The sequence below is a fragment of the Mugil cephalus genome, chromosome 10 (assembly GCF_022458985.1).
Source record: "Mugil cephalus isolate CIBA_MC_2020 chromosome 10, CIBA_Mcephalus_1.1, whole genome shotgun sequence".
In the NCBI taxonomy this organism is placed as follows: domain Eukaryota; kingdom Metazoa; phylum Chordata; class Actinopteri; order Mugiliformes; family Mugilidae; genus Mugil; species Mugil cephalus.
In genome coordinates, this window is record NC_061779.1 from 16,675,782 (window position 1) to 16,696,825 (window position 21,044).

Consider the following 21,044-nt stretch of genomic DNA (forward strand, 5'->3'; position numbering starts at 1 on the left):
ATTAGTCAGGTGTTGGTGTCAGAATCAGGGGACGACGACAGACATGAGCCACATAATCTGAACTTCATACCCATTCTCCAGGAATCCAGCTACCAAATGTAGGACAGTGTTACTCTATATAAATAAAATAAAAGTTATCAGTATGTAACACTATAATCAATTACTGTTGCTCTAAAAAAATAAACAGCTCATTGTGAACAAATGACATGAACTGTGTCTTTGTAGTTATCTGCACTTTCTTAGGTAGTAACAAAAATAGCTTTTGACAAATATGTATTGAAAATCAACCCGTGTACCAGTTCAAGGAGGAGATTTGGATGTATCGCGGCAGGAGAGGGCTGCACTAGTATGGCCAGGTGACTTTCTGACACAAACTGGACCTGAGACATCATTAATTAATGGTATCTGTGACTCTCCTGCGGTTAGAGGTCAGAAGACCAATTACCTTGCGAAGCTGTGGTCCCTCCTGTTCCCACCTTTCAGCATCACTTGACCAGAGCAATCACCTGAACACCTGCTCCCATTTATCTCCACAGCTCCCTATGGAGCGGCTATATATATCTGCACAGATTTTAAAAATCTCACATATGAATGATTCAGTCTACTGTGTGTGTATATTTAAACCTGTGCGCGTCTTATCGACTCTACCAAGCTATCAGCAGCAGCTCCAAACATGTTATGGACCATGAAGGAACGGCTAAAACAGGAAATAGACATTTCCATTGCGGGTGTTTACTGCTCCCCATATGCTTCCACTTTGTGTGGGTATTTCTGAAATACTGAGAGCCATATCTGAGACCACCCTGCGATGATGTAATTATCCAAGACAGGATGTGAAGCAGAGGGGATCGTGGCTCGGGGGACCCCCTCTCTGAGCAGTAATGTAATCACCTGACTGAAGTCATCAGAGTGAGCTCTAACTACACCCTCACAGTCTGCCAACAAAAAGAAAAAAAAAGATAAGTAGAACAAATTGACCAGACCGAATAATAATATTTCTGTATGTTGGATTATTATTTTCTAAACAAAAAGTCAAAGAAATTAATATTGAAAGACATCATATAACAAATACTATAATAATAAATTTGGATTACTTATAAATAATGGTAGATGTACAGCTACAGACTACTACTAACATAAAAATTATTTTAGACTCAATCTTTAAATTTTGTGCATGAACTACACATTTTCTGTATAAATAGTCCAAACTTATTTTGCTGGAAAGCAGCCTTTTGATTCCGCACTGACACCAGGGGCCACCAGGGGCCCTTCTGACTGCAAAAAGCAGTCTGTGCCTTTTAGCTGACGGGGGGACTGTGTAACTTGAGTCGGGATGAAAACTGCGCGCTGGATCCGGCTGCCAGTCCAGATGCTGCTCGCCAACCAGAGAGGAGTTGCACGATGGATCCCGTCCCACTGCTGCTCATCTTAGTCACATCTTGGCCACTTTGCTCGGGAGCCTATACCGGGCCCCTGCAGGCGGAGATCTCCAACGGGACTTTCCATCACTTCTTTGTCCCGGATGGAGATTACGATGAGACGGAGGACCCCGAGAAGTGCCAAATGCTGTTTAAGTTCTCGGACGTGTACCCGTGTGTGGCCTCGGAGGAGAGCGACACCGTGGTGCGGGAGGACTTTGTCATCACCAAGCTGCAGGCGGAGGACTCGGCGCGGCTCCTGGAGAGCATCGGCCGGACCGTGGCGCACGACCTGGACGGAGAGGACAGCTACGGCAAGTTCCTCCAGCGAGAGATCTCCCAGATCGGCGAGGCCTTTTCGAGCGTGGACAAGTCTCTCCTGGAGCTGGAGGTGAAGTTTAAACAAAGCCAAGAAACTGAGCTGAGAGAGGAGCAGCAGCTGAACGGCCATGTGGTGAAACAAGTGAGTGACATCAGGGGCGCTCTGAGGGAGACCACCGACATCTCCCTGGGACTCAGAGATAAACACGAGCTGCTGTCTCTCATCATTCGTAGTCATGGCACCAGGCTGAGCCGCCTGAAGATCGAGTATCTTAATGTTGGCTCTTAGTGTTGTTATGGCAGCTTAATGTGTGCATGAATGTGTGTATGTGTGTGAGAGAGAGACGGAGAGACAGCGAAGGGGAGAGGGCCCTCCCGTTCGGATAAAGTGGTTATTACCATTCCTTGGAGCCGTGTCATTGAACAGAAATATCAACACATTCCTCTGAGTGGGGAGGAAGAAAAGCAATGTGAGCATAAATTATGTCTACAAGGAACCCCCCGTGCCACCTCACAGAAAGAGAGTATGAAAACAAAAGCTCTCTAACTGGATTTATTGTCTTCCAGATGATTGAAGAAAAAAAAAAACTACCAAGGTGCATGATTAAAAAAAATGTTGTTGACATTTTTTAGGTTAAAATAAATGATGCAATAAATATTCATTACATCTCTCTGCTTTCTTTTCCCGTTTTCTTACAAAATATTCTCCACTGTCTGAAACCTGAAGTCTGTGTTCTCACTTGTCCTGAGTGTCATGAAACCACCTCCATCCTTTGAGGTTTTCACCAACAGTGAAAACATCGGAAATTTTTATTTGTCATGCCTTTACGTCACTGCGTTTGTTGCTGGCACCACGAGTGGCTGTCCCTTCAAGTGGCCCCGGTTAATTGGCGTCTGAAGTCTGTCACTGCCTCAAACGTCCATCTGGAAGCAATCTGCTCAAGTATGAAATATGTTTGTTTGAGCGCGGCCACAGTCGTCACTATCTATTTCTATGTCAGTCACAGTCGATGGAGTTTGATATCAATCGCTGTTGTCTCGAGATGCGGAGCTGTTTCGTCATTTTCCTAAAAGTGGACCCGCAGCTTTGTTTATATGTGTCAAAAAGTTTGCTCTTGGGCCGCTGAAATGCCACGTCCTATTTCAGACACTCTGTTTATGGGAGGAGAGTTATTTTGAATTCCAGGAAAAGGCATTAAGGTCGGCCTCCGGGGTCACACACACAAATGATCTGTCAGGCTGTTTTTAATTTGCTGTGCCCTGTATTTAATATTCTGGATGCCTTCTCTAGTGTTCTGTGAATTTCTGTTTTGTTTTTGTTTTTTTCTTTTTTGTTTAACTGCTGCTTATTCCAACCAACGTCTGCAACAACCACAAAGCGACTGCCAGGAGCATGCCCACTTTTTACAGAGATAATGTCTGCAGATTCTAGGGAGCCAGATGGGCTGCTATGGGCGCAACTGGGTGTGATTTCCTCTGTCTGGTTTTCCTCACAGTCCAGCTTCCCCTGAGGGACCCCTTTTTAAAAACAGCTCTCCGTAGCTCAGCCCAGAGCAGACCAACCCCTCAATAACCCTGAGCTGCAGGAGCTCCGAGCGCAGAGTAACCCTATATGTCTATACAGCTCTTAATTTCCAGCGGCATGCTGCAGAGTTTGCAAGATTTGATTAACAGATTTGGTTAGAATTTCCTTCCACTGTGCAAGTTAAGGCAAAACATCTCGCAGAGCCTCTCATAAGCAAGCCGCCCGTCCTACTTCATTTTGTCTTTTTTGGCTCACAGCATTAATTCCAGCTACAGACAAATATTTTTTTCTTTTTTTTTTTTCTGTTTCCCCGACGCCTTCGAGCGTGGAGGCCTGAGCCCGGAGCATGCTGTTAGAAGAATGTATGCTCCTCTCTGACATATTTTAAGGACAAACAAAGAAAGGTCAGGAATGTAGACCTGAGTTGACCTGAGAAGACTCTGTGCACAAAGCCTGAAAACCAGCAGCCTCAGTAGTGTCATTGTTAGAAAGCAGAGTTAGAGAGCTGTTACACACTATATCCGCTACTAGTCCTACTATTGAACACTGCAACGCCACTACTAACAATCTTATCACTCAGCTACTGTTGATATGTTTTTTCTTACCTTGTTCGGTGAAAATACAAAGAATAGTTGTGAACTAAGCTTTTTCAACTCCTCAACAACTGACAAAACTCTAATTAAAAGTCTGTCCTTTGCTGTGAGGTGGGATTGAAAGTTGTGAACAGTAATTGCAAGTAGACCTTGCATTGAGAATTGTTTGTAAAAGTACGCTTATACTCAAGTATTGATTTATATCTTGTTTCCAATATAACACAGGCCTGTTGATACAGTCTAATATGCACACAAAGGACAACATACTATTTTGAAGTTTTACTTCCTTTACCAATAACTTACTTAGAAGTAAAACTTTACTTTACCAAAAGTAGTATTATATGCTCTTGATATAGAATGATCATTTATAATATCACAGTTGTCAAAGCTGGAGCTAATCTTAGCTACTTGATATGCTATTAGACTGCTTAATCTATAATAAAACATAAAAATATAAGCGTTGGTTATAGTCTAATGTATTTATGTGACATGTAATAATCTGTGAAATATTTGGTTTGAGTGAAGTCAGATAAATAATGACAAATAAAAAGTCAGTTAAAGGTGTACACAGCTGATTTATACATATAAGGGAATCCTTTCCTTCATTTATCTGACGTAGCAGTAGTAACTTTGTAGAACGGTGTTTTCCTTCCAAAACATACTTTGAGGGCACTTGTAGTCTATAAACCAGCTAAGTGTTCGTAGAGTAATTAGACCACCTACGAAGTTAAAGGACCTTTTAATGATGTGGGCACATACAGGCTATGTAGGGTCTTGCACTTTGTTGCCAGATGGGGGAACGCTTTTAAAGAACAATTTTTTCACAGTGAGTTTTGACATGTAAATACATCTACTGCTAAATGATTAGTTTGTTCACATCTAAATGTGTTCAGGGTGTTGATTTACTGTTGCAAGGCACCAAAACGAAGGATACTGTATTTCATTTTAAGCATGTCAAAACGTCTTTATTACAGGTTTATTTCTGTTATTTTTTGAATACACAGTATGTCATACTGTGATCTGATGTCTACACAAACACCGTCTCCATTGCCCACTTTGGGTACAGCTTGGGTTTATGTTAAAATTTCAGCTGCACATAATCATTGATGATCAGATTGAGCAATGCAGTAGTACAGAGGAGACACTGATCAGAGAAACCTCAGGAAATAAGTGAAGCCAGCACTAGATGCCAGAGTGATTTCATTCTCATAGAAGTTGTGGCAAAGTAATTACAGCTCACAGTATGCGTGTTTTCAATGGAACAAAAGATATTTGATTTGATCAATTAGATACAATTGTAAATCTGTGCAGTGGTCAGTAATTAATTCTTTTTTTTTTTTTTAATATTTCACAAATGTTTATAAAGGGAATCACTCTAATGCACAGTGGTAAATCACATCATTATTTGTGGTCGATTTTATTCGGACTGATTTATTTTTGTCAGTTATATCACTCGGTTTGGTCACTGACTTTTGCACATTGCAGTGCTCAGAAGTGGTTGCGTAAAACAGAGCCTTCCAAGTGGCCCCTCGTAGCGTTAATAAAAACATAGTCAGCTGCTTTTTTTAAGACGGTGTCGTAAAGTTCTGACTCCATTAGCGGGCCCCTGTGCCTGCAGTCACACCAGTGAGCACGTAACATAAGACGACCACAGAGACATTTATATGATGGCTGTTCAGTGTGCCAGGCAGGAAAAAGTAAGTAGTTTGCATGTCTGTTTTATTTTTCAAAAATATCTGGGGGGGGGGGGGGGGGGGGGACCTCAAGAACAACAAAACATTTCCCTCAAACACAGTTTGGTCTTAATGCTCATATTTTTCCTTGAATAAACACAAATGCATCTGCATACATACAATTCAAAAAGTACATGTACATATCTTGTTTTGAATGGATACATAATGATACACAGTTGCCCTTTGAAGTGTGACAGTACACATCCATGGTTTGATTTTTCAATACAGGTTTCAAAGTTGTGCTATTGATCTTCTGCCAGCGTTTCTTTTTCTCATTTTTTCCCCCCCAAAAAAACTAGCAGACTTTACAGTACAGGAAGAAAATGTTATATTCTTCACTTGAAGAGCAAGCAATGACACTGAACAGTTCATTCATAAAGAGGGACAGAAAAAAAAGCACCAGAAGAACTGAAATATTCAGTCAAATGTCGCCTCTTCTTCATTTTCATGTGAGTAAGAGCCATTGTCCCGTGCTTTCTCTGGCTTTGTGAAGGCTCTGTCTGCTCCGATGTCCCTGGGTAAAACTGTCTCTGGAACAGGCCTTATCACTGTTTCAGGATGAGACAGGTGTCTGCTAAGACGTGCCGCTCCCTGTCACACGCAGCCGTTCTCCTGTCTGGGCTTGTGCACCACTGGGGTTTGTGGAGGGTACAGGGAAGGAGCCAGTGTGCACAGGAAACCAGCCAGCAATGTAAGGCCCAGTCCTCCCCAAGCGCAAAACATGGACCAGCCATAACCGTGGCTGATGTCCTCCGGTATCCCGAACATGTAGCGAGGATAGCGGGACAGTTGAAAGTTGATCCCCGCGACACATGTGCAAAGGGAGATTATACAGCACGTCCCTGCCAGGGAGCAGGAATAAAACAATGTCAGACACAACCCAATCTCATCTCCTCTGATGCAGCAATACAGCTCTCTCATTGGCAAAGGCCACACTGCCCCTCTGTGGTGGGTGCGGGAAATGCTCTTTACGTAAAGTGTATCTTACCTCCCATGAGGAAGAGAAGTCCAGCGACATACTGCATCAGATCATGCTCCTGACAGCAGCCCAGCGCGCCTATGACCCAGCCGAACAGGATGATGGATATGGCCATGCCTATGAAGCTGGCAGTCATCCTCTGCAGGTCTGCGAGGGCGCACAGCAGAAGTGACAGCGTTTGTTGTGGTCACGCCACAGTTTCTCTACATTAATTCATCACACGAGAAAGCGCATTTTGCCAACTCACGGAGCGCGTGCCACTCATCCTGCCGTATTGTCTTCGTCAGGTTGATTGGCAGATTTCTCGGGAGCGCAGACGATGAGTAGTAGTATTTTATTGGTGTGCAGCGCGGAACCAATCCTGTGGATGTAAACAACACAAAAGAGGATGTCTCACATTTGCACTGAGATAAGATGAAGAGCATTTCACATGGCTCTCTGCTGCCACCCCCTCTCCCCAAAAAAAGCACCCAACCCCCTTCCACCACCACCCACCCATCCATCCACCCACACCATTGTAGAGTAGCTTATTGTACGCATCTCCAGCCTTCTGTTACTACAGCTTGGCCCTTTGAGCTGAAAAAAAAACAAAACAAAAAAACAACAACACGTCGATTGCATCGTAACTGTATACTGCGTAGGCCTTGTGGGTCTGCTGTGCGCAGCATCAGCACCTTGGATAGCGCATTCGTGCACAAAGTATTTACCGATACCGTCTCTCTGTCACACATATACACACACAACACAAACGTCCAAAACGACCACAATGTGGCACAAATACTGGTACGCAAACCCCAAACCTTTAAAGATCAAATCTTCTGTCTCCAAGTCAAATCCCTCTCGATGGCACTTTCTCCACAGTCCGGTGATGGTGGAGTTGTAATGCCGACTGCAGAGGGACTCCATGGCCGGAGCAGGAGGCAAGAAGTGCCGCTTAGCGCGCAGCAGCATTTCGCCGCTGACACTGGAGCCCTTCCTCTCCACATTTTTCTCCTTCGGCAACATGCGAAGCGGAAGGTTGTTGTTGGAGATGTAAATGTAGCCGGGGTCGTTTCTTTTGTTTGAGTAATTCTTGCAGCGCTCCCGGTGCCTCCTGGCGTCGGTCTCGTACCAGTTGTCGGTGCTGATCGCCACCGCTATCAGCCCCAACGCGCAAAACGCCAAAAACAGACCCGCCACGGTTAAAGTCCTCATAGCAGCCATGTCCCATGCGTCTCTCGCCTCGGTGCCGTGATGATTCCGCGGGACAGCAGGACTCCGATCCTGGCTGCTGCTGCCGCCGCCGCCGCCGCTGCTACTGTCAGTGTCTGAGGTGTGGAGGAAATTCGGCAATAAATGGGAATCTGAGATGTAGGTAAATCACCAGAGCCCTCATTTCCCTTATTTGCCGACCATTTCAGAAAAGACACAAATTCCGGGGAGGAAGATAAAACACTGGGGCCTCGGTGAGGTATTTTGGTTGTCTCCTCAAAGCCTCTGAACTCAGTCTAGCCTAGATACTGGCCACTCCAACATCTCTGACCAGTAGATGGAGACAGAGCAAATACTTGAAAGCACAGCCAGCCCCAAAGCTGCACCTACTGTAAATCATCATCTGTAGGGAAGCACCGACTGAGCTTGCCAAGTCATACAAGATGAGCTTCCCTCCCCGTTTTTAATAAAACATCTCTCCTATCACCTCTAAAGTGTGAAACCCCAAACGGTTGACCATATCAAACCCCACACACGGCCTCCTTTTAGCTGTGTAGTATACAGGAAACTGTTTCATCACATCCAGCAGATTGCCTCTGGTAAGTTTCCATCCCAACAGAGCCAAACTAATCATAGCGGGTTTTTTTTTTTCATTGTGTAATTCCGACAGAAGCCATGAAAACATTTGCACAAATGTCAAAAGGTGGTTCTAATGTGTCCCAGTATGACTTTGTGTTAAGGATTGGTTTGACATTTTTTAAAAGATTTTTTTGATGGGTAAATATTACAACACAAACAAGTTATAGAGACGAAGTAGACTAAGTTATGTTTTCACTGGTTTCATTCTCATGGTCAGTACTTCCTCAATGGAGACCACAAAAGAGGAACATGCCTGAATCCAGACTTCACTTTTGGTTTCTGCCTCTGCATGCAGTGGCTATAAAAAAAATCCTGCATGAATAAATCATACTGGGGATTTGCTCTGATTGAGAACGTGCAAAAAAGCTTGTGAAACGTGATTGTTAAGTTACAAAGTGTGGCTCTGCATTTAGGCCTTACTCAGTTAACTCACTGTTAAATGGGAGTTGCTGATCACATCCATCAACATCACTTGAACTGATAATGTGGGAGAGTTGAAGCATGCAAGTGAAAACAAACAAATACGTGAGGTGCAATCTTCCACCCTCAGTGCATCTATTTTAAGAGTGCAACTTTTTTTGCACTAGTATATGTACATGTTTTATACATGGCTCAAAGTGTTCTCCTTTACAATGAAACTTATAAAATACTTATTTTTTGTTTTTGTAAAAATTTAAAGGAAATTTATTAGACAAGCAGGAAACACGTATATGACACTGTCATCAGGAACTAGCTGATCATATGAATTTGACAACTGGATGTTATGAAGGCAGACTGCGTATGGTCCAGCTTATTTCTGACTTTCAGTTCCCATTTGTCTGTGGAAGTCGGCAATGTGGCGTTTTTCTCAGTGAGGCAATAACAAAAAGTTAACTTTTATCCCAAACTTAAAGAACCAAGAATCTCATGCTGCCTTATTTACACGATGGACGGCTATGTCATATCTTCTGTAAGTGCTGCTACTTTATTGTTTCTGTTTTCAAATGTAAGACATTGGTCACAGTTTGTGACATTATTGGCAGGATTCCAGTTACATTTAAAAGTTCTTCTTAAGACCAAGGTGGGACTTTGGTTTTTTATTTATTATCTGATATGAGTAGTTTTGTTTTTGTTTAAAAAGGTAAAATGTATTTGATGAGGACATCGACGCCTTTATTAATAAACCACCTTTATTGTTTGGATTACTACTTTATTCTCTTTATTTTTCTCTCTTCACCTTAAAAGCAACACAAACTAAATATTTGTTGACTTCACATATTGGGAACAATTTATAAAAGGAACAACTAATGGACAAAGAGCCTTTAAACTTTTAGTTTCTCAGAAGACTACGTCTAATTTTTCCCTCCCAAAGGCCTCAGAGGAAATTATTCCAAACCAGCCAGAAAATTATCGACCACACGTAGAGCTGTACCCGTACCTCAGTAGTGTGGAGGAGATTTATGACGGTGAGAAGACTGGATTTACGTGTTTAAAAAAAAAAAATAGTGATCAAACATTACACGCTGCTTAATCCTGTGTGACTTTTCAGACCCTAGATGGGCCTTCCACACGGAGAGGGTCCAGCCACCTGACTTTGAAAATTCCTCCGTGAATCAACTCACAGAGCTCCAGGCTGTGTCTCCACAACAGCTGATACCGCCGTACCGCTACAGCAGTGAGTCTCTGCCCCTTCAACTGGACCCTTCACTGGCTCCCCTCTCTGTGTCACCACAAGTAAGTCCACGTGTGGAGGTTTATCAAGAGTAACAACATTATGTCAATTTACTACCTGACGTGACACTGTCAATGACAATGTGTAAAGTCTGTTTGCTCACCATACACCTTCAAGTGATGAGACATTAGTGGTTGTGTAAGGACTGGAAAGGTAAGAGGACATTTACAAGACAAGCGAAAGGTTTGATAATTATTCAAAGTATCATTGGGTGAGTTTGGTATTAATGTACATGTTAGAGGCCATAGCCATAGCAAAAGATTTGATTTTACTTCAATTGGCTTAAAGCGTTAATAAGGGCAACATTTCCATTGTTGATGAAGCGTTACCTTTCCTAATAATGCATGTGGAAAACATGTATTAAAATTTTAAAGCGCCGCCTTAAACCAATGAGTTGTTTCATAAACTTTGCTGATAGATTAATTGATACATCGACTAATATTTCAGACCTAATGTGAATATACAGTATATAAGCATGTGGACATGTAAAATCCAACCGTGTAATGTGTTTCTTAAGAATCCGTCTATTGCTGAGTCGACATGAAAATACCAGGGAATTTAGGTGATTTAGAGCATTAGTGTAGCATTAATTTAAATGCAGTTTTATGCCCACAAAAACAACACACAATGTGGACAGTGAAGGTTATTTTCACGTAAATGTCATCTACACCTCGTGGTATTGCAGAACATGGACTTCTATTTTGGCAGAGTAACTTCCTGTTTTGCACAATGAAAATGTCAGATAGTGAATCACTGCAAAAAAAAAAAAAAAAAAAAAAACTTAAAAAAAAAATTTAGCTTTGTCCCTTTACTGGGTAAACTTCAACTTGTTTTAAATTTCTTTTAAAGATCCCATATTACACCCAATCCGTGTGCTACCAGTACCAGCCCTCGGCCTCTCCGGGAAATTGCAACTCGGAGGAGGATCAAAGAGGAATCAGTCCCCCACTGGAGGTATCAGAGGGGGAGGACGAATATGACGACCATAGACACTCTTCTTTCAGGAAAGACACTAGTGAGTATTTCTGATCCAAACTTTCCAGTCACCCCAAAATCTAATGTGAAAAAAAATTTGCAAATGTCCTGTTTTTCCATCTCAGACAACAAGAAGAAAATACGCCTTTTCCAGTTCCTCCTGGACTTGCTAAGAAATGGTGACATGAGTGAGAGCATCTGGTGGGTGGACCAGGACAAGGGCATCTTCCAGTTCTCCACAAAACACAAAGAAGCTCTGGCGAGGCACTGGGGTATTCAGAAAGGAAATCGTAAAAGCATGACCTACCAGAAAATGGCTAGAGCTCTGAGGAACTATGGTAAAACTGGAGAGATCAAAAAAGTGAAGAAGAAGCTGACCTACCAGTTCAGTGAGCAAGTGCTCCGGACCCTCTGTTTACGTCAGTTTCACTGATAAGAAAACAAAGGCTGTCTTTTATCATGCTGCAATCACTAGCAACCCTAATTTTTATTTGCTTGTTAATTTGCAATTTCAGTTTGTCTTTCTATGAGTATCCTTATCTATTTATTTGTAATGCCAGTAAGTGTGTTTCCTCTCTGGTATTTGCTCACTTCTGAAACAAACTGTGTATAATCATAAGGGACTGCTTATCAGCGACAGCTAAAAAAAAAAAAAAAAAAAAAAAATCAGATGTGTCTGCATGAAATACGTGTACCTTTCTGAATGTGCGTGAATAAATATTACACTGTATTATTTTTGTCAAATTATTCAAACAAGATCCAACTTTATTAATCCACATGATATGCATAGATGATGTTCAAGGTAAAGAGAGTAAAACCACAACATACTTAAAAATATTAAGGATTTCAAAGTATATTCTTTTTGTAAGAACCATTGTCTAATGGACTAATCACCACTGTACACTATTTTAGCATTAGTGAAAAGTAGAGTATGCATTGCACTATTTACAGTAGTGCTGCAGATTGATATTGATACATGATATTGAAAATAAGATGTAAATGATATTAAGGAAGTCGTATTTATTGTAAATTGAGTATGCTTACTATGAATCAAATCCATCTTAAATGATGACAAACCGTACTCTGGCTCACGATGTAGGTACACTATGTGTGCATGAGATCTTTTGTGTTTTGAGTAGTAGAGGAGGAATATATGGAAACAAATAAAATTTTTTTTTTTTTTTTAGCCTTCTTTAACACCTTGATAGGGAAAGCAAGATAAAATTAAGACACGCAATAATGTCCCTCGCGCAGAGCAAATAATACAGCACAGCTGGAGACATTAGAAGTAATCATTTGCAACCTTGAAATTTTATAGTTCATGTTACAGTTCAAACAAACACAGTAAAAACTACAGCGGACAAAATGAAGGACAAGCAAAACTGACACGAGAGAACAAAAATAAACCAGACAGGCTGATATTGTTGAAAATGGTGATTGGACTATGAACATAAAACGATGGGCGGAGCTTCAGCCATGGCTTTTTCTAACGTTAGGGCTTTTTTCAAAGATCGCAAAGGGCAACAACTTCCGCTGACGTCACCCGAATCGGCCAATCAGAGGTCGGACGTGGATTCGGTGCAAAATTCAAACGGGATCGAAACGAACGGGTAGTCAGACACCGCGACACTAACCCAATTAGTTATTTGTTTCTTTTTACGAGTAGATAGGGCACCTGTGCGTTAAATAGGGTTGTTTTAAATATACTTGTGCTCGGCGGCGACGACATGAGAGTGAGGTTAGTACTTAAATGTTTTTTATTAATAATTTGTATAGGCGAGCGTCCTGATTTGGGATAAAGCTAGCAGCTCGTTTACTGTGAGCTGACGCAGTTTGTAGCACACGCATAGACGAGGCAGACGTCTGTGTGTGGAGCAATGACTAACTCTGAACGGTATTCATTATCTTTTTGTTAGTCTTATTAAGTCTTTGACTGGTATTTTACAAGTTACAACTAATGCTACAATAGCACCGTCGGCTACTAACTAGCTAACAGCGTCCTCGGTCGATGAAGGGGCTGTGGCGTCTGTCGTTAGCTCTCTGAGGTCAAATTAAATGTTAATGTGGGACTATTTTAAAACCCTCGCAACACTAACCTCGTTTTCTTTTGTTTGCCTTTCTTCCAGTGAAGTCCACGCAGCAGAGTCTGTTGCCTACCTGAACAGAGCACTGGTCAGGTTACAGGATATCTGGGAAGAGATAGGGATTCCTGAAGAGCAGCGTCTTCAGAGAACCAACGATGTCCACAAGCACATCAAAGTGAGTCCCACATCGATGCAAATTAAATTCAGTCCTTTGGCTTCACAGAAATAATCCAATTACAACTAATTGGGGTTTCCTTGCCTGCAGGGTTTGCTGGATCTTATGATTGCCGAAGAAGAGGAGCTCAAGAAGCGATTACTGAAAAGCATCGAGTCCTATCGTTTGGAGCTGAACAATTTGTGCACTGAACTTCAGCTTCCCCCCTTTGAGGTGCAGTGGCATTTAAGACACATCTCATTGTTTCCTCATATATATCTGGAAACCCCCCCCATCTGACTTGTAAATTGTTTGATTTCGTTGCAGGACGAGGATGGCTGCACCATGTTGCAGGTGGAGAAGAACAGCCGCACGCGCCTGGAGGTGCTGAAGGAGCGCAAGAAGCAAAGAATGGAGGAACTTGACGGCCTTGTCGCCAAAGACCGCGAGCTGTGTGACATTATGTGCACTACTCCCTTCTGCATTGATCACAACTCTGTCCCGTCGACACAGCAGCTAGAGTCCTTTCAAGCCTACCTTGCAGATCTGACTAAAGAAAAGGTGCTGCTGACATTTTGCTTTTCTTAATTTTTCACTTTTGCCCCGCCCTCACCCCACACACACACACACACAGAGTTTTTCTAACGTTACTCATCTTTTCAGAATCGTCGCCATGATGAATTTGTTGGCATCAAAAAGGAGATCATCGTGTGCATGGATGATCTGGAGCAGCTCCCAGAGACCAGTTTTGAGACGGATGTGATGTGCGAGGACGAGGAGGCATTTTGTTTGTCAAATGACAACATTGCTGCTCTTAAGCTACTCCTGAGTCAAGTGAGTTTGGGATGTTTGCATCTAGACGTTTGCTAACCTGCAATATTATGTACGTATGTAATGTTGAATTTGATTTTTAATGCTTTCTTTTCAGTTACAAGAACGCAAGGCTGAGAATGAACTCTATTGTTCAGGTTTGCGCACAAAGATACAGGCTCTCTGGGAAAGGCTTCAGATTCCACAAGAGGAAAGGGAAGGCTTTTCAGAGCACATGTTGACTTCAAAGAAGAAAAACATTGAGGCAGTAAGAAATCTACATTGTGTGGTCATTTACATTACTAATTGATGCAGTTGTATCTTCAAGCAACGCTAACCCTTCTGTAACAAGCTGTGATAATGGCTGTTCTGTATTTCCAGCTCCAGGTAGAGTTCCAGCGTCTAGAGGTGCTGAAAATGCACAGCATGAAAAGTGTAATTGAGGCCATCAGAGCAGAGATCGCCCTTTTGTGGGAGAGATGCTTCTACAGCAAAGAACAGCAGCAAATTTTTGCTCCGTATCATGATGGTGAATATCCATTCTTCAATGACAACACCCTTATAATACATAAACACAGCAAATGTCACAAATGTCTCTGTGCTTTACCACCAACAGATGATTTCACAGAAGATCTTCTCAACCTGCACGAGGCTGAGATCAAAACCCTGAAAAAATACTACGAGGACCACAAGGAGCTCTTTGAGGGAGTCTCAAAATGGCAAAACAACTGGACCTTGTACTTGGAACTTGATGTGAGTACTGCGTGAAAACCGTCAAAACAAATTTCTCGTGGTGTGTTAACGCATGTGGATGTTTGTACTTCAATCACAGAGAAAGGCAAACGACCCAGCAAGGTTCAACAACAGGGGCGGGAATCTTCTGAAAGAAGAGAAGCAGAGAACTGACCTGCAAAAGAGTTTGCCTAAGGTGAATGGATGTTTAGAAGTGTTTGATTGACCTACTGATTAGTTAATAAAACTAGAAGTAAATAAGAATAGTTATTGTGAGCAGAAAGAATTTCAAGGTCCACTCTTAAGAATAAAACTGTCAAAAGCAAACAAACCACATGACAGACAACTGCAGGTTTGTTGCATTACTTGTTTTGGCCAGTAGATGGGGATATTAATACTCAGTGTGCAGTTTATTGGCAAGTGATTATTGTGCACTGGATCTTAACTGAGACATTTTAGAAAATGATGTAGGCCAACTGCCTAGTCTGTTACAGTGGCACTAAGATTAAATTGTTGTAATTTTTTTTTTCAGCTGGAGAAGGTCCTGAAGGCCCAAATTGATGCTTGGGAGCAGGAGCACGACAAAGAGTTTATGGTCAACGGGCAGAAATTTCTTGAGTACGTGCAGCAGCAGTGGAATCACCACCACGAGGAAAAGGAGAAAGAGAAACTTGAACGGGTTTGTTACGGCTTTCATCAAACATTGTACTAAGCGTTTTCCCGGTCGCAAAAGTGTTGTCAGTGTGATTTGTTTTTGTTTACAAATAGCAAATGAAGAAAACTAAGCAGACACAGGAGGATATGTTGTATGGAACAGCAGTGAGGACACCATCAAAAAGGCGTATAGCGGGAACTCCCACGCCTGGAAAAGTAAGAAAGGTAAGATGTTTTTCTCATTGTTGTCAGATTTATTGTGTATTTGAACACTATATGCGGCGACAGTGACAAACAGGAACTGCATGAATGATTCAGAAACTGCATGAATGATTCAGAAACTGCTTAAATGATTCAGGAACTGCATGAATGATTCAGAACTTGACGCACCTTTTCCCTCTGTCCAGTTCAATGGCACCTCGACCATCTCGACTCCTAACAGCTTTCTCAGTTCAGGCCTCGGTGGAACGATGTGCCAGTCCATCCAGAAACCACCATTGTCTGCCAGCAAGGTATGCTCGCTGTCGTCACATGTGACTGATCTCCCATTGTGTGTTTCATTTATATATTTTTTTAACAGCGAATCAGACTAAATACATTAAATTGGTTTTGGCCACGATGCATGACCCCATTGAGATTGTCATTTTCATTGTAAATGCACCTTTTTTTTTGGTCATAATTGTCCAGTCTGATATTATATGAAATGAAAGGTCTGCCATAAAAACACATGGTCATCCTAGCTGGTCTCGTTTTAGGGTCTTGGCCTGCGAACACCTGGACATGGAAAGACACCCCGTGCACTAGACCGGAACAAGGAAAACATCTCCCATCTAAATAGAAATACTCCAAGTGCCACATTAAGGTCTCAGGATACTCAAGATCACACCTTCACCTTTAACTCTGTCGCTGCCTCCTATTCGGAATTTGCGGTAAATGGGGTTTTCCATCTGTTTAGTCCACTGATGCACACTCTAAATAGCAACTTAGAAACAATTAGGCATCACTGTTAATATAAGGACAGACTGTCTGAGACATCATATTAAAAAAAAAACTGTAGAAATAACGTTTGCAAAGTTTTGTATTTTGCTGACAAAATTTTCAGATTTTATTTTTGAAACAAAGTTGCACAAAGTTTAATATTGTCATGTACTACATATGATGATGATGATGATGAAAACCCTTTTTATATTTATATATATTAACATTGAATCATTACAGTTAAAGCTAGAATGTGAGACTTTTACATGCGTTGGACTTTCCATAGCGTCCTTTACCAAATGAATTCACAGAATATTGATTAAGCTGTTCGGCAAAGGCAGATGAATCTCTTGTATTAGATCTGTTGTCTGTGACAATATTCACACATACGAGCGCCAATAGTGACTTGGCATCAGTGACACAAAGTTGTTTTGCCAGAGTTGAAAAAGGGGAACAACCATAGTGACAAAGACAAAGTAGCCAACAGCACCTCGTGGTATGAAGTGTCCAGTAAGTTTCATACGCCCCAGATAGAAATATTACAGTTTAAAGAAGAAAAATATTAAGACAAAGGACATAAATTGTTCAAAATATATGCACAAACATTTTCACCGTGACATCAGTTTATTGTTTACGTCTAGTAAATCTAGTATCTGATCTAGTAGCTGTAGTTGGTATTTTACAAATACCAACACATTGAAAAGGAGGAAGGCGACACCAGTGCCTTAGTTTCTTTTTAAACCCCAACATCAACTGTGAGGTGTTGGCTGATGCATGTAGTGGAGTTTTTTTTAGACACTTTCTCTGGTCGAACCTTTGGTTAGTGAAGCTCTGCTGTCCCAGTGTCACACCATGTTCTCAGTTTTGAAGGCCTATGCTACACACGCGTGCATTGAAAGTATTTGGGCCATTACTCTTACCGCCAGTAGGGGGAGACAAACATTTTGCACTGTAGTTGTAATTTGACAGTTTTTTACATAAATTAATTTTGACTTTTTCGTTACAGAGAGACCTCACGAAGGCTTCTAAATCAAATGTGAACTCCACCATCAGTTTTCAGTGACGATCCAAAGGAGCTGCTCCGGGACCGAGAGTCATCCAGCTCAGCGGTAGTTTAGCGTAGATTTCATTTGTTGGGCAACAGGGAACTTGAATGTAAACTTCTTCAAAAAATGTAAATATTTTAATCGTTGTGAGACACATTGTGAGTTTCCATTGATTCTGTTTTTGTAAGACTTTATATCGGGGTTTCTGCTGTAGCAGTTTTTTCTGCTGTATGTATTTCTTTGGCTTTTTATTTGATTCTTTTTCTTTTAAGTGAACATGAATAACCGTCTTGAGCACTACTGTTTCAGTACTGTAGCAATTAGCCAATGCACCATGGTTTTCTTCCTCCATTTGGAGTGACAGTTAAACATACTCTTGACAAAGTAAATGAGTGCTTTTTTTAATTAAGCTGTAAATAAACTTTTAAAAGCATTCATCCTCACTAAGTGTTACCGTTATCTTTTCATTTCATTCTTGTAAATTTTGAAGCTGCACCTGTTTTGAGTCGATATCAGCTGCTGTTACTTTCTCACTGAAGACGTGTTCAGCGAGTTTGAGCCTGTGTGTCCTGTTTAAACCATGCGTGTCATGAGTTCCTCAAGGGCCCTCTCTCGATGGTTCTCATGAACAAGCAGCACTTCTTTGATTGCACTTTGCTGGAAGCCCATCTCGTTAAACTGGGTCAACAGACGCAGGAACTCGGCAGCCTGAAATAAAAATAATAATAATGTTAATGCTACACACCAGATCAGTTCAGTTTGATCTAAGCTGCCTCTCTAGTGAAGATGAGATATGGCGGTGGCTCTTTATCACCTTGCTCTCGCAGTTCTGAAACATCTCCAGGGCCTCTTCCACCTGCGCCTCATCGTATCCCAGCCCACACAGACGGTCACTGGTAACCAGGTATTTTAGGACCTGTCGATAACAGGAAATATGAGCGAGGTCCACATAAGTTTGAATAAACTAAATCAAACATGCTAAAATCAGTCATATGCACACATTACAAACTTCAGGTTGTCATACCTGCAAAGTATTCTGCACAAAATAATACATTTACTCATGATTAAGTTCACTGGTCAAATAACTTTTAAGTACTGGAATTGGGGGATGTTTTTTTTTTTAAGAGTGACTGTAAACACTTCCTCAAGTTTGGAAAACTGAAATTGAAACTGCAAGTCTGAACTTTAAGCCTATGTCCACAATACATATGTTTCATATGTTATAAGAGCTCAAGTAACATTTATAGATCTAACTACGTACACCATGAAAAATGTTTTAAGTACATGCATTTCAGGTTAATTTAGGTTTACATATTGTATTACATAGTATTGCTTTGCAGATATAATGAGCCATTATAATGTATTAACGTGACTGGGATGCCATGTAGTGAACTCATGACTTTAGCAAGTATATTTTCTCCATTAACTCTCAGAAGACAAATATTTAAACTAAGATTTATTTGACATATTGTAAAAGGTACTGGTGTTATAAGGTGGATCAGTTGAGGGTGTGTAGCCTGGGGGCGGTGCCTGCCTCCCTGCCTACCTTCTCCGGGCTCCGGTAGCCCGTCTTCTGCAGAGCCAGAATGGCGGTGCGTAGAGGGTAGCCCTTCTCTGTGATGGTTTCAAGGAGCTCCCTCTCTTCTTGGCTGAGTGCTGACAGAAGCTCCGTTGCAGAGTCAAAGAAAACCCCACGAGAGCCACTGGTCGTCAGGACCTGGTGACCAAAACTGATGCTTAACAAAAGATATACCAGAAAAAGAAAAAAGGGAAAAGATGCCAGTCATCCTTTTTCCTTAAGGCATGGTATTGATCTTAGAGAAACTGACCTTCTTCCTGCGGTTCTTGACGACGGGCCCTGCAGACGAGGGTCGTTGCTGCTGCAGCAGCCTGGATGAAGAAGAAAGGGCAGGCGATGTGTTTTGGGGGTACTTCCTGAGTCCCGCGGAGCTCAGCGAACGCTGCCTCTTCTTGCTGCCCTTCTGGCCGTGGCAGAGGGGGCTGGCCTGCTGCGACCTCTGCTGCTCCACCGCACGCAGAGGTTGTCTGCAGTCTGGGAGAGAAGCTCTGTGGCTCCTGTGGGTCTGAGGAGAGTCAGGCTTGCAGTGGTGAGCGGAAGGACCGAGGTGCATTTCCTTGACTCTTGAGACCGGGTCTTTGGGTGCGGCGCTCCGGGGCCGCTCCCTGCTCCTGGTGCGGTGATGGGCGTCTTCGGTGGGGGACCATTCGTTGTCCTCGCAGTAGCCGTCCTCGTTGTCAGAGTCCGATATGTGGAACCTGACGGTGCGGTGGTGCAGGCAGTGAGCGTCCGCAGAGTTCAGGCTGTGGCTGCGTGGGCGAGGGCTGGAGGCCCACGGGTCGCCGCTCCTGTGAGTCGCCCTGCGACTCTTCTGGGGGCTGCGGAACATCAGCCAGTAAGGCGGGCAGGACGGGGCCTGACTGACCTCCTGCTCCCCAGTTAAAATCCACCTCTCCAGGTTGAATCCATACTATAGGAAAATAAGAAAAGATTCAAAATTTTATTCAGCCATCACTCATTTAATTATGAGTAGGAGCAGGGTCGACGAGGGTGACAACAGTGAGATGCAACTTCCCAAACAGATCTCAGCTTTCCAGTGAGAACGTAACACATCATGTTGATGATTACCATTAAGGTTAAAGTAAATTAATGGTTTCTAATGAAAAAAAGCATGGTTTCAGTGGAAACACTGCTCAAAAGTACATTACATGGAAAGATAGGTTCCCTTAATGCTCTGCCCTCAAGCTACAATTCAATTAGCTCTTATTAATGGGAAATTGCAATCAAATTAATATGTAAAGTTAAATGAATCCCAACATTCATCTTAGAATGCGTGTGAGCGTACGATCACTGAGATGTCTGACCTCAGTTTCCTTCATTACCCGCTGGAGGTCTGGTACAGTGATGTCCGGAGTCGTCAGCAGCTGAACTTCCTCCTCCAGTGGACCCAGCAGGGTCTGAAACGGGACATCCTCCAGAAAATTCATCACCAGCAAATAGCCTGTAGCAGGGGGATCACACAGAGCTCCTGGGTTTTTCCCGTTAAAGGCCAGAATGTGCTGCATCTTTGTTGAAGTTTCTTACCTTTGTCCGGTTTGTCCTCTTCCAGGTCCACAGCCGTCTGAGTCAGGGACAGGTGTTTGGAGTGAGTAACTATACGTGATAAACCTCTTCATCGCTAAGCCTCTGACATCATCCAAGTTTGTTTACAAGTAAAGCCTCAGGCGTCTGTTGTAATCCAGCCCGCAAACATCTACTACAGATAGTATAGTTTATCTGGTTACACATATATATATATGAATTTATTCTTAGATGAGGCCTATTGTGAATAAAAGCACAGTATCCTCAATATCCTTTTAATTCTTCTGTCAATTTCTACTGACACATACGACATATTTATCATAATTTCTCATATAATACTTTCACGTGGTTGCAGCTTTTTTCATCTACTGCATATTCAAAGCCACATTAGAGGCAGTGTG

General features: G+C 42.2%; 5 protein-coding genes across 8 annotated transcripts; 3 read left to right on the forward strand and 2 right to left on the reverse strand.

Moving 5' to 3' along the window:
* The first annotated feature begins 1,165 nt into the window (after window positions 1–1,165).
* Window positions 1,166–2,272, forward strand: fibina (fin bud initiation factor a). The gene has a single exon (XM_047596074.1). It carries the CDS (start codon window positions 1,402–1,404, stop codon window positions 2,026–2,028), a length of 627 nt encoding a protein of 208 aa, XP_047452030.1. The 5' UTR covers window positions 1,166–1,401; the 3' UTR covers window positions 2,029–2,272.
* Window positions 2,273–5,656: 3,384 nt separating this feature from the next.
* tmem276a (transmembrane protein 276a) lies at window positions 5,657–8,247 on the reverse strand. The gene is made up of 4 exons (XM_047596068.1): window positions 7,370–8,247; window positions 6,817–6,930; window positions 6,579–6,716; window positions 5,657–6,432 (listed from the first exon to the last, which is right to left on the reverse strand). The coding sequence occupies exons 1-4, from the start codon at window positions 7,770–7,772 to the stop codon at window positions 6,185–6,187; spliced, it is 903 nt and encodes a 300-aa protein (XP_047452024.1). The 5' UTR covers window positions 7,773–8,247; the 3' UTR covers window positions 5,657–6,184.
* Window positions 8,248–9,154: 907 nt separating this feature from the next.
* Window positions 9,155–11,815, forward strand: spi1a (Spi-1 proto-oncogene a). 2 transcript variants are annotated; one of them, XM_047596069.1, is made up of 5 exons: window positions 9,162–9,348; window positions 9,751–9,844; window positions 9,928–10,112; window positions 10,960–11,125; window positions 11,211–11,815. In XM_047596069.1, exons 1-5 carry the CDS (start codon window positions 9,325–9,327, stop codon window positions 11,516–11,518), a joined length of 777 nt encoding a protein of 258 aa, XP_047452025.1. In that variant the 5' UTR covers window positions 9,162–9,324; the 3' UTR covers window positions 11,519–11,815. The 2 variants fall into 2 exon arrangements, with proteins under 2 accessions (XP_047452026.1, XP_047452025.1); XM_047596070.1 differs by lacking the exon at window positions 9,751–9,844 and having other exon boundaries at window positions 9,155–9,348.
* Window positions 11,816–12,652: 837 nt separating this feature from the next.
* On the forward strand, window positions 12,653–17,986 carry LOC125014721 (protein regulator of cytokinesis 1-like). Of its 2 annotated transcripts, none has more exons than XM_047596037.1 (14): window positions 12,653–12,823; window positions 13,212–13,344; window positions 13,435–13,557; window positions 13,651–13,884; window positions 13,987–14,157; window positions 14,252–14,401; window positions 14,515–14,662; window positions 14,750–14,886; window positions 14,966–15,061; window positions 15,398–15,544; window positions 15,634–15,744; window positions 15,927–16,031; window positions 16,275–16,448; window positions 17,504–17,986. In XM_047596037.1, the coding sequence occupies exons 1-14, from the start codon at window positions 12,813–12,815 to the stop codon at window positions 17,558–17,560; spliced, it is 1,797 nt and encodes a 598-aa protein (XP_047451993.1). In that variant the 5' UTR covers window positions 12,653–12,812; the 3' UTR covers window positions 17,561–17,986. The 2 variants fall into 2 exon arrangements, with proteins under 2 accessions (XP_047451993.1, XP_047451996.1); XM_047596040.1 differs by having other exon boundaries at window positions 16,275–16,381.
* A 116-nt stretch (window positions 17,987–18,102) lies between these two features.
* Window positions 18,103–20,991, reverse strand: LOC125014732 (ubiquitin-associated protein 1-like). 2 transcript variants are annotated; one of them, XM_047596060.1, is made up of 6 exons: window positions 20,647–20,991; window positions 20,445–20,563; window positions 19,373–20,032; window positions 19,090–19,260; window positions 18,358–18,459; window positions 18,103–18,251 (listed from the first exon to the last, which is right to left on the reverse strand). In XM_047596060.1, exons 2-6 carry the CDS (start codon window positions 20,547–20,549, stop codon window positions 18,117–18,119), a joined length of 1,173 nt encoding a protein of 390 aa, XP_047452016.1. In that variant the 5' UTR covers window positions 20,550–20,563; window positions 20,647–20,991; the 3' UTR covers window positions 18,103–18,116. The 2 variants fall into 2 exon arrangements, with proteins under 2 accessions (XP_047452016.1, XP_047452015.1); XM_047596059.1 differs by having other exon boundaries at window positions 20,427–20,563.
* Window positions 20,992–21,044: the final 53 nt, after the last annotated feature.